Genomic DNA, 17,640 nt, shown 5'->3' with positions numbered 1-17,640 from the left:
GATTGGTCTGAAGATTCCCTCTTTCTTGGGAACGACAAAGAGATTTGAATAGAAGCCTTGCCCCTGTTCCTCCTTTGGAACTGGGTGGATCACTCCCATAACTAGGAGGTCTTGAACACAATGTAAGAATGCCTCTCTCTTTATCTGGTCTGCAGATAATTGTGAGAGGTGAAATCTTCCTTTTGGGGAAGAAGCTTTGAAGTCCAGAAGATATCCCTGGGACACAATTTCCAACGCCCAGGGATCCTGGACATCTCTTGCCCAAGCCTGGGCGAAGAGAGAAAGTCTGCCCCCTACTAGATCCGTTACCGGATCGGGGGCTGATCTTTCATGCTGTCTTAGAGGCAGCAGCAGGCTTCTTGGCCTGCTTACCTTTGTTCCAGGCCTGGTTAGGTCTCCAGACCGGCTTGGACTGGGCAAAATTTCCCTCTTGTTTTGCATTAGAGGGAGTTGATGCCGCGCTCGTCTTAAAGTTTCGAAAGGCACGAAAATTAGTTTGTTTGGTCCTTAATTTATTAGACCTATCCTGAGGAAGGGCATGACCTTTTCCTCCAGTAATATCAGAAATGATCTCCTTCAGTCCAGGCCCGAATAGGGTCTGCCCCTTGAAGGGAATGTTGAGAAGCTTAGACTTTGAAGTAACGTCAGCTGACCAGGATTTAAGCCATAGCGCCCTACGCGCCTGTATAGCAAAACCTGAGTTCTTAGCCGTTAGTTTGGTTAAATGAACAACGGCGTCAGAAACAAATGAATTGGCTAGCTTAAGCACTTTAAGCTTGTCAAGTATATTATCCAATGGAGTTTCTACCTGTAAGGCCTCTTCCAGAGACTCAAACCAGAAGGCCGCAGCAGCAGTGACCGGGGCAATGCATGCAAGAGGCTGGAGAATAAAACCTTGTTGAATAAACATTTTCTTAAGGTAACCCTCTAACTTTTATCCATTGGATCTAGGAAAGCACAACTGTCCTCGACGGGAATAGTTGTACGCTTAGCTAGGGTAGAAACTGCTCCCTACACCTTAGGGACCGTTTGCCATAAGTCCCGTGTAGCTGCATCTATTGGAAACATTTTCTTAAAAATAGGAGGGGGAGAGAACGGTACACCTGGTCTATCCCAATCCTTAGTAATAATTTCTGAAAACCTTTTAGGTATTGGAAAAACATCAGTGTAAACAGGCACTGCATAGTATTTATCCAATCTACACAATTTCTCTGGCACTATAATGGTGTCACAGTCATCCAGAGTAGCTAAAACCTCCCTGAGCAACACGCGGAGGTGTTTAAGCTTAAATTTAAATGTAGACATATCAGAATCAGGTTGAAGCATCTTCCCTGAGTCAGAAAAATCACCCACAGAAAGAAGCTCTCCTGCCTCAGCTTCTGCATATTGTGAGGGGATATCAGACATAGCTACTAAAACGTCAGAGAGCTCTGTATTTTTTCTAGTCCCAGAGCTGTCTCGCCTTCCTTGTAACCCTGGTAGTTTGGACAATACCGCTGTAAGGGTATGATCCATAACTGCCGCCATGTCTTGTAAAGTAAACGCCATGGGCGCACTAGATGTACTTGGCGCCACTTGAGCGGCAGTCAAAGGTTCTGACATGTGGGGCGAGTTAGTCGGCATAACTTCCCCCTTGTCAATTTCCTCTGGTGATAAATCTTTTAAAGACAGAATATGATCTTTATAACTTAAAATAAAATCAGTACATTTGGTACACATTCTAAGAGGGGGTTCCACAATGGCTTCTAAACATAATGAACAAGAAGTTTCCTCTATGTCAGACATGTTTAAACAGACTAGCAATGAGACCAGCAAGCTTGGAAAACACTTTGATAAATGTAAACAAGCAAAAAATAAAAACGGTACTGTGCCTTTAAGATAAACAATTTTTGTCAGAAATTGAAAAACAGTGATAAAAAGCAGTAAATCTTACAAAATTTTTACAGTGTGTATAATAGACTAACAGAGCATTGCACCCACTTGCAAATGGATGATTAACCCCTTAGTTTCAAAACCGGATCAAAAAAACGATATAAACGTTTTTTAACAGTCACAACAAACTGCCACAGCTCTGTTGTGGCCCTACCTGCCCATACAACGACTTTTGAAGGCACAAAAACCCTTTGTAGAGGTCCTAAGTGTTCAGGGGACTCCTTCAGGGAAGCTGGAAGTCTCAAGCTGCAAAAACTACTGCACGATTTAGGCCTGAAATTAGGCCCCTCCCAACCTGTACTCACAGTGAGAGGGCCATAAAAAACTATCCCTAGGCAAAATCTAGGCAGCCATGTGGAAAAAACTGGGCCCCAATAAAGTTTTATCACCAATATGTAGAAAAAAACGTTTAAACACTTCCAGCAAACGTTATCTTATTTTCAGTAATGTGCGAAAGTAATACGAATATTACCTTTTACAGCAAGCATAATACTAGTCGTTATTAAATCACTGTTATCAGGCTTACCTTAAATAAATCCGGTATTAACAGCATTTTCTAGCATATTCATTTCTCTAGAAAAATTTAAACTGCACATACCTCATAGCAGGAGACCCTGCACGCCATTCCCCCAGCTGAAGTTACCTCATCTCTTCAGTTATGTGTGAGAACAGCAATGGATCTTAGTTACAACCTGCTAAGATCATCAAAAACCACAGGCAGACTCTTCTTCAACTTTCTGCCTGAGGCTAAAACAGTACAACTCCGGTACCATTTGAAAATAATAAACTTTTGATTGAAGATAAACTACATAAATTCACCACATCTCTCTAGCTACTTCCTATGTTGTCGAGAGCTGCAAGAGAATGACTGGTAGTGGCAGTTAGGGGAGGAGCTATATAGACAGCTCTGCTGTGGGTGATCCTCTTGCAGCTTCCTGTTGGGAAGGAGAATATCCCACAAGTAATGGATGATCCGTGGACTGGATACACCTTACAAGAGAAATTATATCAACATCATTGTATCAACATGATAAGACAGGTACATCACTTCACCACATTGCCAGTCAGATATTGAAGGTGGTTTACTCATAAAAACATGGATCCCAAGTCATAAAAAAAAATCAGATGTAGCACCTTATGAGAAAAGGATGGAAATGCTGCTCTACTTTAAAATAGCACCCTAGAAACTGTGTTATATGCATACCGATAATTGAAAAATATATAGATATAAAGGGACATTGATACATATTATCTATATATTATCTATCATAAAGCAATTTATCACACAAATATATTAACACAGCACACCGTCTTATTCTAGTCTGGGTTTCTTTCTTAAAAGTCAAAATCTAAGCAACTATCTTTGTAGCTATTTTGGCCTATTATGCCAAACAATGTAGCAAATTTATCAAAAGAGAAGGTAATTCCTTCTTATAACACTTTATTGTATTTTAGTGCATTTTCTAGGCTAAAATAAACAATGTACAACCTTTATATCTAACATTGTTTCCTAAAATTCACAGCAAATACATTTATATCTTGTATTGATTTATTTAAGTGTTATACATTTACTGAATTATACAGTAACAGAATAATTATTATTGAGAAACTCTGTTAGGATGTAGACAACATAAAATAATGACATGTATATATAAAATCACATATTTACCTGCAATTGGTGGGCCCACAGTCATTGGAATGGACATAAAGCCAAGCAAAAACCCAATGGCTTGAGAGACATTCTCTGGTCCGACAAGTTCAAATGCAATTGGTGCCATAATGCATATGAAGCAACCATCAAATAAGCCCATAAAGAGACAAACAGCAATCAGCCCCCCAAAGTTATGGCAAACCGGAATCATCATTGACATAAGACCAATGAAAAAGAAGGAAACGACCTGTAGACAAAAGTTTATACTGTATGTTACTCAGTTTGTGAATACAGATATAATACATTCATTAGTGTCAACAAGAGTCTTGCCATTTGCGAACACATTCATTTCAATTAAAAAGCCTCCAATCAGAAATTACAGAGGAAAAAAAACAGTGGCCAACAGTATGTATAATTTTAGCTGAATGGCATTGTGTTTTATACTTTATATTAACACTAAAAATACATTTGACCATGGCGCTCATATTTTTAAAAAGAAGTATGTATGTACTAACAAACTATAAAATGACTTGTCCCTCTAAAACTGTTCTAATTTCGTGCTGTGGGCCATATATTTACATCCCCCATAAGTACCCCGATCTCATATACCCCACCTATCTCCAAAAAGTCCAAAAATGTCCTAAAAAAATGTCATGACCCTTAAAATTACCTATCAAACTGATATTTTAAATTCTTCTGTCCAGCAGCAACTGGTTCTGTTCACAGTCGTGTTCTGGTTGTAGTGGTTCCCTCTTATATATAATTTTTTTAAGGATTTGATTGGCTAATTATGTTAACCTATTAGGTTTGTATATGGGTGGGCTCACTTTGAGAATTCAGCCCACCCATTCTTGGCTATTCGTCAAGATTGAAATATACATATAGAGAACTTGAACTAGAATCCAGTACAAATTGAGAAAAAAAGACCACCTGTTGCTGCTGCCTGTAAGTGGCTAAAAAACAGAATTTATGTTTACCTGATAAATTTCTTTCTCCAACGGTGTGTCCGGTCCACGGCGTCATCCTTACTTGTGGGATATTCTCTTCCCCAACAGGAAATGGCAAAGAGCCCAGCAAAGCTGGTCACATGATCCCTCCTAGGCTCCGCCTACCCCAGTCATTCGACCGACGTTAAGGAGGAATATTTGCATAGGAGAAACCATATGGTACCGTGGTGACTGTAGTTAAAGAAAATAAAATATCAGACCTGATTAAAAAAACCAGGGCGGGCCGTGGACCGGACACACCGTTGGAGAAAGAAATTTATCAGGTAAACATAAATTCTGTTTTCTCCAACATAGGTGTGTCCGGTCCACGGCGTCATCCTTACTTGTGGGAACCAATACCAAAGCTTTAGGACACGGATGAAGGGAGGGAGCAAATCAGGTCACCTAAATGGAAGGCACCACGGCTTGCAAAACCTTTCTCCCAAAAATAGCCTCAGAAGAAGCAAAAGTATCAAACTTGTAAAATTTGGTAAAAGTGTGCAGTGAAGACCAAGTCGCTGCCCTACATATCTGATCAACAGAAGCCTCGTTCTTGAAGGCCCATGTGGAAGCCACAGCCCTAGTGGAATGAGCTGTGATTCTTTCGGGAGGCTGCCGTCCGGCAGTCTCGTAAGCCAATCTGATGATGCTTTTAATCCAAAAAGAGAGAGAGGTAGAAGTTGCTTTTTGACCTCTCCTTTTACCTGAATAAACAACAAACAAGGAAGATGTTTGTCTAAAATCCTTTGTAGCATCTAAATAGAATTTTAGAGCGCGAACAACATCCAAATTGTGCAACAAACGTTCCTTCTTTGAAACTGGTTTCGGACACAGAGAAGGTACGATAATCTCCTGGTTAATGTTTTTGTTAGAAACAACTTTTGGAAGAAAACCAGGTTTAGTACGTAAAACCACCTTATCTGCATGGAACACCAGATAAGGAGGAGAACACTGCAGAGCAGATAATTCTGAGACTCTTCTAGCAGAAGAAATCGCAACTAAAAACAAAACTTTCCAAGATAATAACTTAATATCAACGGAATGTAAGGGTTCAAACGGAACCCCCTGAAGAACTGAAAGAACTAAATTGAGACTCCAAGGAGGAGTCAAAGGTTTGTAAACAGGCTTGATTCTAACCAGAGCCTGAACAAAGGCTTGAACATCTGGCACAGCTGCCAGCTTTTTGTGAAGTAATACCGACAAGGCAGAAATCTGTCCCTTCAGGGAACTTGCCGATAATCCTTTTTCCAATCCTTCTTGAAGGAAGGATAGAATCCTAGGAATCTTAACCTTGTCCCAAGGGAATCCTTTAGATTCACACCAACAGATATATTTTTTCCAAATTTTGTGGTAAATCTTTCTAGTCACAGGCTTTCTGGCCTGAACAAGAGTATCGATCACAGAATCTGAGAATCCTCGCTTCGATAAAATCAAGCGTTCAATCTCCACGCAGTCAGCTGGAGTGAAACCAGATTCGGATGTTCGAACGGACCCTGAACAAGAAGGTCTCGTCTCAAAGGTAGCTTCCAAGGTGGAGCCGATGACATATTCACCAGATCTGCATACCAAGTCCTGCGTGGCCACGCAGGAGCTATCAAGATCACCGACGCCCTCTCCTGCTTGATCCTGGCTATCAGCCTGGGGATGAGAGGAAATGGCGGGAACACATAAGCTAGTTTGAAGGTCCAAGGTGCTACTAGTGCATCCACTAGAGCCGCCTTGGGATCCCTGGATCTGGCCCCGTAGCAAGGAACTTTGAAGTTCTGACGAGAGGCCATCAGATCCATGTCTGGAATGCCCCACAGGTGAGTGACTTGGGCAAAGATTTCCGGATGGAGTTCCCACTCCCCCGGATGCAATGTCTGACGACTCAGAAAATCCGCTTCCCAATTTTCCACTCCTGGGATGTGGATAGCAGACAGGTGGCAGGAGTGAGACTCCGCCCAAAGAATAATTTTGGTTACTTCTTCCATCGCTAGGGAACTCCTTGTTCCCCCCTGATGGTTGATGTACGCAACAGTCGTCATGTTGTCTGATTGAAACCGAATGAACCTGGTCCTCGCAAGCTGGGGCCAGGCCTGGAGCGCATTGAATATCGCTCTCAGTTCCAGAATATTTATCGGTAGAAGAGATTCTTCCCGAGACCAAAGACCCTGAGCTTTCAGGGATCCCCAGACCGCGCCCCAGCCTATCAGACTGGCGTCGGTCGTGACAATGACCCACTCTGGTCTGTGGAACATCATCCCTTGAGACAGATTGTCCAGGGACAGCCACCAACGGAGTGAGTCTCTGGTCCTCTGATTTACTTGTATCTTCGGAGACAAGTCTGTATAGTCCCCATTCCACTGACTGAGCATGCACAGTTGTAATGGTCTTAGATGAATGCGCGCAAAAGGAACTATGTCCATCGCCGCCACCATCAACCCGATCACTTCCATGCACTGAGCTATGGAAGGAAGAGGAACGGAATGAAGTATCCGACAAGAGTCCAGAAGCTTTGTTTTTCTGGCCTCTGTTAGAAAGATCCTCATTTCTAAGGAGTCTATAATTGTTCCCAAGAAGGGAACCCTTGTTGACGGGGATAGAGAACTCTTTTCCACGTTCACTTTCCAGCCGTGAGATCTGAGAAAGGCCAGGACAATGTCCGTGTGAGCCTTTGCTTGAGGAAGGGACGACGCTTGAATCAGAATGTCGTCCAGGTAAGGTACTACTGCAATGCCCCTTGGTCTTAGCACCGCTAGAAGGGACCCTAGTACCTTTGTGAAAATCCTTGGAGCAGTGGCTAATCCGAAAGGAAGCGCCACGAACTGGTAATGTTTGTCCAGGAATGCAAACCTTAGGAACCGATGATGTTCCTTGTGGATAGGAATATGTAGATACGCATCCTTTAAATCCACCGTGGTCATGAATTGACCTTCCTGGATGGAAGGAAGGATAGTTCGAATGGTTTCCATCTTGAACGATGGGACCTTGAGAAATTTGTTTAAGATCTTGAGATCTAGGATTGGTCTGAACGTTCCCTCTTTTTTGGGAACTATGAACAGATTGGAGTAGAACCCCATCCCTTGTTCTCTTAATGGAACAGGATGAATCACTCCCATTTTTAACAGGTCTTCTACACAATGTAAGAACGCCTGTCTTTTTATGTGGTCTGAAGACAACTGCGACCTGTGGAACCTCCCCCTTGGGGGAAGTCCCTTGAATTCCAGAAGATAACCCTGGGAGACTATTTCTAGCGCCCAAGGATCCAGAACATCTCTTGCCCAAGCCTGAGCGAAGAGAGAGAGTCTGCCCCCCACCAGATCCGGTCCCGGATCGGGGGCCAATATTTCATGCTGTCTTGGTAGCAGTGGCAGGTTTCTTGGCCTGCTTTCCCTTGTTCCAGCCTTGCATTGGTCTCCAAGCTGGCTTGGCCTGAGAAGTATTACCCTCTTGCTTAGAGGACGTAGCACCTTGGGCTGGTCCGTTTTTACGAAAGGGACGAAAATTAGGTCTAGTTTTTGCCTTGAAAGGCCGATCCTGAGGAAGGGCGTGGCCCTTACCCCCAGTGATATCAGAGATAATCTCTTTCAAGTCAGGACCAAACAACGTTTTCCCCTTGAAAGGAATGTTTAGTAGCTTGTTCTTGGAAGACGCATCAGCCGACCAAGATTTCAACCAAAGCGCTCTGCGCGCCACAATAGCAAACCCAGAGTTCTTAGCCGCTAACTTAGCCAATTGCAAAGAGGCGTCTAGAGTGAAAGAATTAGCCAATTTGAGAGCATTGATTCTGTCCATAATCTCCTCATAAGGAGGAGAGTCACTATCGAGCACCTTAAGCAGTTCATCAAACCAGAAATATGCGGCAGTAGTGACAGGGACAATGCATGAAATGGGTTGTAGAAGGTAACCCTGCTGAACAAACATCTTTTTAAGCAAACCTTCTAATTTTTTATCCATAGGATCTTTGAAAGCACAACTATCCTCTATGGGAATAGTGGTGCGTTTGTTTAAAGTAGAAACCGCTCCCTCGACCTTGGGGACTGACTGCCATAAGTCCTTTCTAGGGTCGACCATAGGAAACAATTTTTTAAATATGGGGGGAGGGACGAAAGGAATACCGGGCCTTTCCCATTCTTTATTAACAATGTCCGCCACCCGCTTGGGTATAGGAAAAGCTTCTGGGAGCCCCGGCACCTCTAAGAACTTGTCCATTTTACATAGTTTCTCTGGGATGACTAAATTTTCACAATCATCCAGAGTGGATAATACCTCCTTAAGCAAAATGCGGAGATGTTCCAATTTAAATTTAAATGTAATCACATCAGATTCAGCCTGCTGAGAAATGTTCCCTAAATCAGTAATTTCTCCCTCAGACAAAACCTCCCTGGCCCCCTCAGATTGGGTTAGGGGCCCTTCAGAGATATTAATATCAGCGTCGTCATGCTCTTCAGTAACTAAAACAGAGCAGCCACGCTTACGCTGGCAAGGGTTCATTTTGGCTAAAATGTTTTTGACAGAATTATCCATTACAGCCGTTAATTGTTGCATAGTAAGGAGTATTGGCGCGCTAGATGTACTAGGGGCCTCCTGAGTGGGCAAGACTCGTGTAGACGAAGGAGGGAATGATGCAGTACCATGCTTACTCCCCTCACTTGAGGAATCATCTTGGGCATCATTGTCATTATCACATAAATCACATTTATTTAAATGAATAGGAATTCTGGCTTCCCCACATTCAGAACACAGTCTATCTGGTAGCTCAGACATGTTAAACAGGCATAAACTTGATCAGAAAGTACAAAAAACGTTTTAAAATAAAACCGTTACTGTCACTTTAAATTTTAAACTGAACACACTTTATTACTGCAATTGCGAAAAAACATGAAGGAATTGTTCAAAATTCACCAAATTTTCACCACAGCGTCTTAAAGCTTTGAAAATATTGCACACCAATTTTGGAAGCTTTAACCCTTAAAATAACGGAACCGGAGCCGTTTTAAGCTTTAAACCCCTTTACAGTCCCTGGTATCTGCTTTGCTGAGACCCAACCAAACCCAAAGGGGAATACGATACCAAATGACGCCTTCAGAAGTCTTTTATAAGTATCAGAGCTCCTCTCACATGCGACTGCATGCCATGCCTCTCAAAAGCAAGTGCGCAACACCGGCGCGAAAATGAGACTCTGCCTATGCTTTGGGAAAGCCCCTAAAGAATAAGGTGTCTAAAACAGTGCCTGCCGATATTATTATATCAAAATACCCAGATAAAATGATTCCTCAAGGCTAAATATGTGTTAATAATCAATCGATTTAGCCCAGAAAAAGTCTACAGTTTAAATAAGCCCTTGTGAAGCCCTTATTTACAATCGTAATAAACATGGCTTACCGGATCCCATAGGGAAAATGACAGCTTCCAGCATTACATCGTCTTGTTAGAATGTGTCATACCTCAAGCAGTAAGAGACTGCACTCTGTTCCCCCAACTGAAGTTAATTGCTCTCAACAGTCCTGTGTGGAACAGCCATGGATTTTAGTTACGGTTGCTAAAATCATTTTCCTCATACAAACAGAATTCTTCATCTCTTTTCTGTTTCTGAGTAAATAGTACGTACCAGCACTATTTGAAAATAACAAACTCTTGATTGAATAATGAAAAACTACAGTTAAACACTAAAAAACTCTAAGCCATCTCCGTGGAGATGTTGCCTGTACAACGGCAAAGAGAATGACTGGGGTAGGCGGAGCCTAGGAGGGATCATGTGACCAGCTTTGCTGGGCTCTTTGCCATTTCCTGTTGGGGAAGAGAATATCCCACAAGTAAGGATGACGCCGTGGACCGGACACACCTATGTTGGAGAAATATTTTCAGGCAAAAGGTCAAGTAATATGAAGGATCATTTTGTTAATTAAAAATATGCTACTTATATAATGAGCACCTGTGACTATTTCTGTATAATTATTTTTTCCCTACATGCTCTATATTTCCCTTCCACAACTTTTCTGCATAATTCTTCTTATAGTTATATAAATAAATAGTAATACTATTATTAATTATATATTAACATCATTATATTGTGCATTCCTAACTAGAATATACAAGACAATGAACTGCAAATGAAAAAAATACTCTGCAAACCACAAGTGGTTCACAAACTGCCATGTAGACGTTTTTTCTTAAAAAACAAACAAACAAAAAAAAACCACTCCACCTAGAGGTTACAAGCAACTCATTACATTCTTATCTTAATACACATTTAATAAACTTATAGGCCTAGATTACAAGTGGAGCACAATGGCAGGATGTGTTATCTTGTGCTTGGAGCCATGCTAAGAATAACGCATAATTTGGTATTACAAGTCAATGGAAAAAATAATTAAAGAGACAGTGTACACAGGAATTTTGATTGTTTTAAAACATAGATAATTCCTTTATTACCCATTCCCTAGTTTTGCATAGTCAGCACAGCTATATTAAAACATGTTTCCCTCTGTAATTACCTTGTATCTAACCCTCTGCAGACTGCCCCCTTATTTCAGTTCTTTTGACAGACTTGCATTTTAGCCAATCAGTGCTGACTCCCAGTTAACTCCACATGCGTGAGCACAGTGTTATCTATATGTCACACATGAACTAACACCCTAGTATTGAAAAACTGTAAAAATGCATTCAGATAAGAGGCGGCCTTCAAGGTTTAAGAAATTAGCATATGAACCTCCTAGGTTTAAATTTCAACTAAGAATACCGAAAGAACAAAGCAACATTGGTGATACAAGTAAATTGGAAAGTTGTTTAAAATTACAATCCCTATCTGAATCCTAAAAGTTTTTTTTGGACTAGACTGTCCCTTTAACTAAAGCGCTTCTGATTTACCTCAAACTATGTTGGTGCAAAATAGCACTAATATTTTTGCTCTCCCCTTGTAATGCATCCCATAATAATTTGATCCCCCTAAATAAAAGAATAAAATAAAAGAGTACCTGTAAATATACTTTTTTTACACCTGGAATGTAATCAGCGACTCTCCCAAAGATTAACCTGCCAACTCCTGATGTAACTCCAATACATAGTAAGAGAACCTCTTCCTTTACATCTCCTCCAATGCGCTCCTTTACGTGATTAATCTGAGGAATTGTAACACAAGGTACAAAACTGTTACTTTTTAGTTATTGTTTATTATTTTAATTAAAATAAAATGTGCACTTTATTCATCTTAAAATTGTACTTATCCACACTCTCTAGAGAGGCCAAATTGTGGCCTAGATTTAGAGTTCGGCGGTAAAAGGGCTGTTAACGCTCCGCGGGTTTTTTTCTGGCCGCACCATAAATTTAACTCTGGTATCGAGAGTTCAAACAAATGCTGCGTTAGGCTCCAAAAAAGGAGCGTAGAGCATTTTTACCGCAAATGCAACTCTCGATACCAGAGTTGCTTACGGACGCGGCCGGCATCAAAAACGTGCTCGTGCACGATTCTCCCATAGGAAACAATGGGGCTGTTTGAGCTGAAAAAAAACCTAACACCTGCAAAAAAGCAGCGTTCAGCTCCTAACGCAGCCCCATTGTTTCCTATGGGGAAACACCTCCTAAGTCTGCACCTAACACCCTAACATGTACCCCGAGTCTAAACACCCCTAACCTTACACTTATTAACCCCTAATCTGCCGCCCCCGCTATCGCTGACCCCTGCATTACACTTTTAACCCCTAATCTGCCGCTCCGTAAACCGCCGCCACCTACGTTATCCCTATGTACCCCTAATCTGCTGCCCTAACATCGCCGACCCCTATGTTATATTTATTAACCCCTAATCTGCCCCCCACAACGTCGCCGACACCTACCTACACTTATTAACCCCTAATCTGCCGAGCGGACCTGAGCGCTACTATAATAAAGTTATTAACCCCTAATCCGCCTCACTAACCCTATCATAAATAGTATTAACCCCTAATCTGCCCTCCCTAACATCGCCGACACCTACCTTCAATTATTAACCCCTAATCTTCCGACCGGAGCTCACCGCTATTCTAATAAATGTATTAACCCCTAAAGCTAAGTCTAACCCTAACACTAACACCCCCCTAAGTTAAATATAATTTTTATCTAACGAAATAAATTAACTCTTATTAAATAAATAATTCCTATTTAAAGCTAAATACTTACCTGTAAAATAAATCCTAATATAGCTACAATATAAATTATAATTATATTATACCTATTTTAGGATTAATATTTATTTTACAGGCAACTTTGTAATTATTTTAACCAGGTACAATAGCTATTAAATAGTTAAGAACTATTTAATAGTTACCTAGTTAAAATAATTACAAATTTACCTGTAAAATAAATCCTAACCTAAGATATAATTAAACCTAACACTACCCTATCAATAAAATAATTAAATAAACTACCTACAATTACCTACAATTAACCTAACAATACACTATCAATAAATTAATTAAACACAATTGCTACAAATAAATAAAATTAAATAAACTATCTAAAGTACAAAAAATAAAAAAGAACTAAGTTACAGAAAATAATAAAATATTTACAAACATAAGAAAAATATTACAACAATTTTAAACTAATTACACCTACTCTAAGCCCCCTAATAAAATAACAAAGCCCCCCAAAATAAAAAATTCCCTACCCTATTCTAAAATACAAATATTACAAGCTCTTTTACCTTACCAGCCCTGAACAGGGCCCTTTGCGGGGCATGCCCCAAGAATTTCAGCTCTTTTGCCTGTAAAAAAAAACATACTATACCCCCCCCCCAACATTACAACCCACCACCCACATACCCCTAATCTAACCCAAACCCCCCTTAAATAAACCTAACACTACCCCCCTGATGATCTTCCTACCTTGTCTTCACCATGCCAGGTTCACCGATCCGTCCTGGCTCCAAGATCTTCATCCAACCCAAGCGGGGGCTAGACATCCACTGAAGAAGTCCAGAAGAGGGTCCAAAGTCTTCCTCCTATCCGGCAAGAAGAGGACATCCGGACCGGCAAACATCTTCTCCAAGCGGCATCTTCTATCTTCTTCCATCCGATGACGACCGGCTCCATCTTGAAGACCTCCAGCGCGGATCCATCCTCTTCTTCCGACGACTAGACGACGAATGACGGTTCCTTTAAGGGACGTCATCCAAGATGGCGTCCCTCGAATTCCGATTGGCTGATAGGATTCTATCAGCCAATCGGAATTAAGGTAGGAATTTTCTGATTGGCTGATGGAATCAGCCAATCAGAATATAGTTCAATCCGATTGGCTGATCCAATCAGCCAATCAGATTGAGCTCGCATTCTATTGGCTGTTCCGATCAGCCAATAGAATGCGAGCTCAATCTGATTGGCTGATTGGATCAGCCAATCGGATTGAACTTGATTCTGATTGGCTGATTCCATCAGCCAATCAGAAAATTCCTACCTTAATTCCGATTGGCTGATAGAATCCTATCAGCCAATCGGAATTCGAGGGACGCCATCTTGGATGACGTCCCTTAAAGGAACCGTCATTCGTCGTCTAGTCGTCGGAAGAAGAGGATGGATCCGAGCTGGAGGTCTTCAAGATGGAGCCGGTCGTCATCGGATGGAAGAAGATAGAAGATGCCGCTTGGAGAAGATGTTTGCCGGTCCGGATGTCCTCTTCTTGCCGGATAGGAGGAAGACTTTGGACCCTCTTCTGGACTTCTTCAGTGGATGTCTAGCCCCCGCTTGGGTTGGATGAAGATCTTGGAGCCAGGACGGATCGGTGAACCTGGCATGGTGAAGACAAGGTAGGAAGATCATCAGGGGGGTAGTGTTAGGTTTATTTAAGGGGGGTTTGGGTTAGATTAGGGGTATGTGGGTGGTGGGTTGTAATGTTGGGGGGGGGGTATAGTATGTTTTTTTTTACAGGCAAAAGAGCTGAAATTCTTGGGGCATGCCCCGCAAAGGGCCCTGTTCAGGGCTGGTAAGGTAAAAGAGCTTGTAATATTTGTATTTTAGAATAGGGTAGGGAATTTTTTATTTTGGGGGGCTTTGTTATTTTATTAGGGGGCTTAGAGTAGGTGTAATTAGTTTAAAATTGTTGTAATATTTTTCTTATGTTTGTAAATATTTTATTATTTTCTGTAACTTAGTTCTTTTTTATTTTTTGTACTTTAGATAGTTTATTTAATTTTATTTATTTGTAGCAATTGTGTTTAATTAATTTATTGATAGTGTAGTGTTAGGTTAATTGTAGGTAATTGTAGGTAGTTTATTTAATTATTTTATTGATAGGGTAGTGTTAGGTTTAATTATATCTTAGGTTAGGATTTATTTTACAGGTAAATTTGTAATTATTTTAACTAGGTAACTATTAAATAGTTCTTAACTATTTAATAGCTATTGTACCTGGTTAAAATAATTACAAAGTTGCCTGTAAAATAAATATTAATCCTAAAATAGCTATAATATAATTATAATTTATATTGTAGCTATATTAGGATGTATTTTACAGGTAAGTATTTAGCTTTAAATAGGAATTATTTATTTAATAAGAGTTAATTTATTTCGTTAGATAAAAATTATATTTAACTTAGGGGGGTGTTAGTGTTAGGGTTAGACTTAGCTTTAGGGGTTAATACATTTATTAGAATAGCGGTGAGCTCCGGTCGGCAGATTAGGGGTTAATAATTGAAGGTAGGTGTCGGCGATGTTAGGGAGGGCAGATTAGGGGTTAATACTATTTATGATAGGGTTAGTGAGGCGGATTAGGGGTTAATAACTTTATTATAGTAGCGCTCAGGTCCGCTCGGCAGATTAGGGGTTAATAAGTGTAGGTAGGTGTCGGCGACGTTGTGGGGGGCAGATTAGGGGTTAATAAATATAACATAGGGGTCGGCGATGTTAGGGGTAGCAGATTAGGGGTACATAGGGATAACGTAGGTGGCGGCGATTTGCGGTCGGAAGATTAGGGGTTAATTATTTTAAGTAGCTTGCGGCGACGTTGTGGGGGGCAAGTTAGGGGTTAATAGATATAATACAGGGGTCGGCGGTGTTAGGGGCAGCAGATTAGGGGTACATAAGTATAACGTAGGTGGCGGTCGGCAGATTAGGGGTTAAAAATTTTAATCGAGTGGCGGCGATGTGGGGGGACCTCGGTTTAGGGGTACATAGGTAGTTTATGGGTGTTAGTGTACTTTAGGGTACAGTAGTTAAGAGCTTTATAAACCGGCGTTAGCCAGAAAGCTCTTAACTCCTGCTATTTTCAGGCGGCTGGAATCTTGTCGTTAGAGCTCTAACGCTCACTGCAGAAACGACTCTAAATACCAGCGTTAGAAAGATCCCATTGAAAAGATAGGCTACGCAAATGGCGTAGGGGGATCTGCGGTATGGAAAAGTCGCGGCTGAAAAGTGAGCGTTAGACCCTTTAATCACTGACTCCAAATACCAGCGGGCGCCCAAAACCAGCGTTAGGAGCCTCTAACGCTGGTTTTGACGGCTACCGCCGAACTCTAAATCTAGGCCATAATATTTTATGTAACCTGCAAATGCTGCAAATCAAATAGCTGTTTTAGGCAATATTCAGCATTTACAAATTTGCTTTATGACCTCTCTAGGGATTGTGGGAGAGAGTGTTTAATCTCTATTTAAGAAGCTAGCACTCATATCTCACTGTTATAGGGATATTAAACACTTTGAGATGGTAATATAAAATGATAAATCGTATATATTAAAAAAACTCTGCAATATACTTTCATTATTTATTTTGTCCCCTTTTCCTGTAATTCCATTCTAAAATTGTGAGCGTTGCAGAACACTGTTATATTCCACACAGCCATTGGCTGCACACTCTAGTGACCTATTTATACCTGTCCCTAATTAGCCACAGCAGAGAAGGTAACCTAAGTTACAACATGGCAGCTCCCATTGTTTTATAGACACTAAAACTTTACACTTATTTTGTCAATATTAAAACAGGTAATGAAACTTTAAAAAATAAATCTACATGTTATTCTCAGACTAATCTTTACTTTGAATGCATTTATTTCATGTTTAATGTCCCTTTTAAGTTGCTAGTACTTGATGTATTGCTTCTATAATGCATGTATCAGTGGGATCACAAACTGTGATCAGTACAAAAAAGAGACGCAAACTAGAATAAAACAATATGGAAAAAAAAAAACAGCAAATGGCATAACCAGACTGCATTATTATTTCGGGAGATATTGAACTTACTAAATGAACATAAGGCACAAAGTATCCAAAAAGTGCTGTTGGAATCCCAAAGGCCCAAATACAGTAACTCCTAGATTTGAAAATGGAGAAATTGAATATTTTGTTTGCAGGTGGAATTTTGAATTTGCCATTTTTCCTGAACTCCAGTTGGCTGTGTTTGGGCCCGAGCGGCTTGTAGGTGAATCCAGCCAGGAATAGAATGAACATGAGGATGCATAGCACACGGAGGGTGTTAAACAACCCGATATTTTCCAATAGGTAACTCAGAATGAAGGGCAAAGAGACAGTGAACAAGCTGCTTCCAGCAGTAACAATACCATTTACAAGTCCTAAGCGTTTCTTAAAATATTGGCCCAAAATGACTAAAGATGGCTGGTAAGCAAAGGAACAGCCGCAGGCAAATATTATTCCATAGGTAAAGTACAGAGGCTCCAACGAGCTGGGGAAAGAGAGGAAAAAAACACGGTTAGTGAACAGAATACAAAAGATTAGAAGGTTCCACCATCTAAAACAAAACATCTCAACTATAAACAAAAAGCACAATAGTTTGTTTTGTTACCCCCCAAATAACCCTCTTTTAATCTTAAAATCTGCCTTTATTAGACTATATCCGTCTGATCACACTTAAAAAAAGACAGTACAGCCCAAAAATACTAGTTAGCCTTCCCTGATGTGACACCAGTGAGGTGTGGCAATATTTTTGCTAAGAACATAAATAACTCTCACTAAATGAGCTTAGTGAGTATTTATATATAATATTGGTATATGTTTTTTTTATAATATGTTTCTTCAGGACTTCAGATATTGCGACCGCTCTAACTTCTCCCCACAGACTTCAATGGACAGTGCAAATTGGGGGGGAAAAACTAACAGATCTATC

At 40.7% G+C, this 17,640-nt stretch overlaps 1 protein-coding gene across 1 annotated transcript in view; it reads right to left on the bottom strand.

Annotated features, from left to right (window-relative positions):
* Nucleotides 1-17,640, bottom strand: part of SLC16A10 (solute carrier family 16 member 10) — a 256,305-nt gene that overhangs the window by 28,696 nt on the left and 209,969 nt on the right. The window contains exons 3-5 of the mRNA XM_053710863.1: nucleotides 16,761-17,199; nucleotides 11,529-11,672; nucleotides 3,602-3,830 (exon numbers count right to left, since the gene is read on the bottom strand). Coding sequence (XP_053566838.1) covers nucleotides 3,602-3,830; nucleotides 11,529-11,672; nucleotides 16,761-17,199 — 812 coding nt within the window. The remainder of the gene's footprint in view (nucleotides 1-3,601; nucleotides 3,831-11,528; nucleotides 11,673-16,760; nucleotides 17,200-17,640) is intronic.

Source organism: Bombina bombina, chromosome 4, assembly GCF_027579735.1.
Source record: "Bombina bombina isolate aBomBom1 chromosome 4, aBomBom1.pri, whole genome shotgun sequence".
Classification (NCBI taxonomy): Eukaryota; Metazoa; Chordata; class Amphibia; order Anura; family Bombinatoridae; genus Bombina; species Bombina bombina.
Note: the sequence above shows the minus strand (reverse complement) of the source record. Positions and strands in the feature narration are given on the sequence as shown.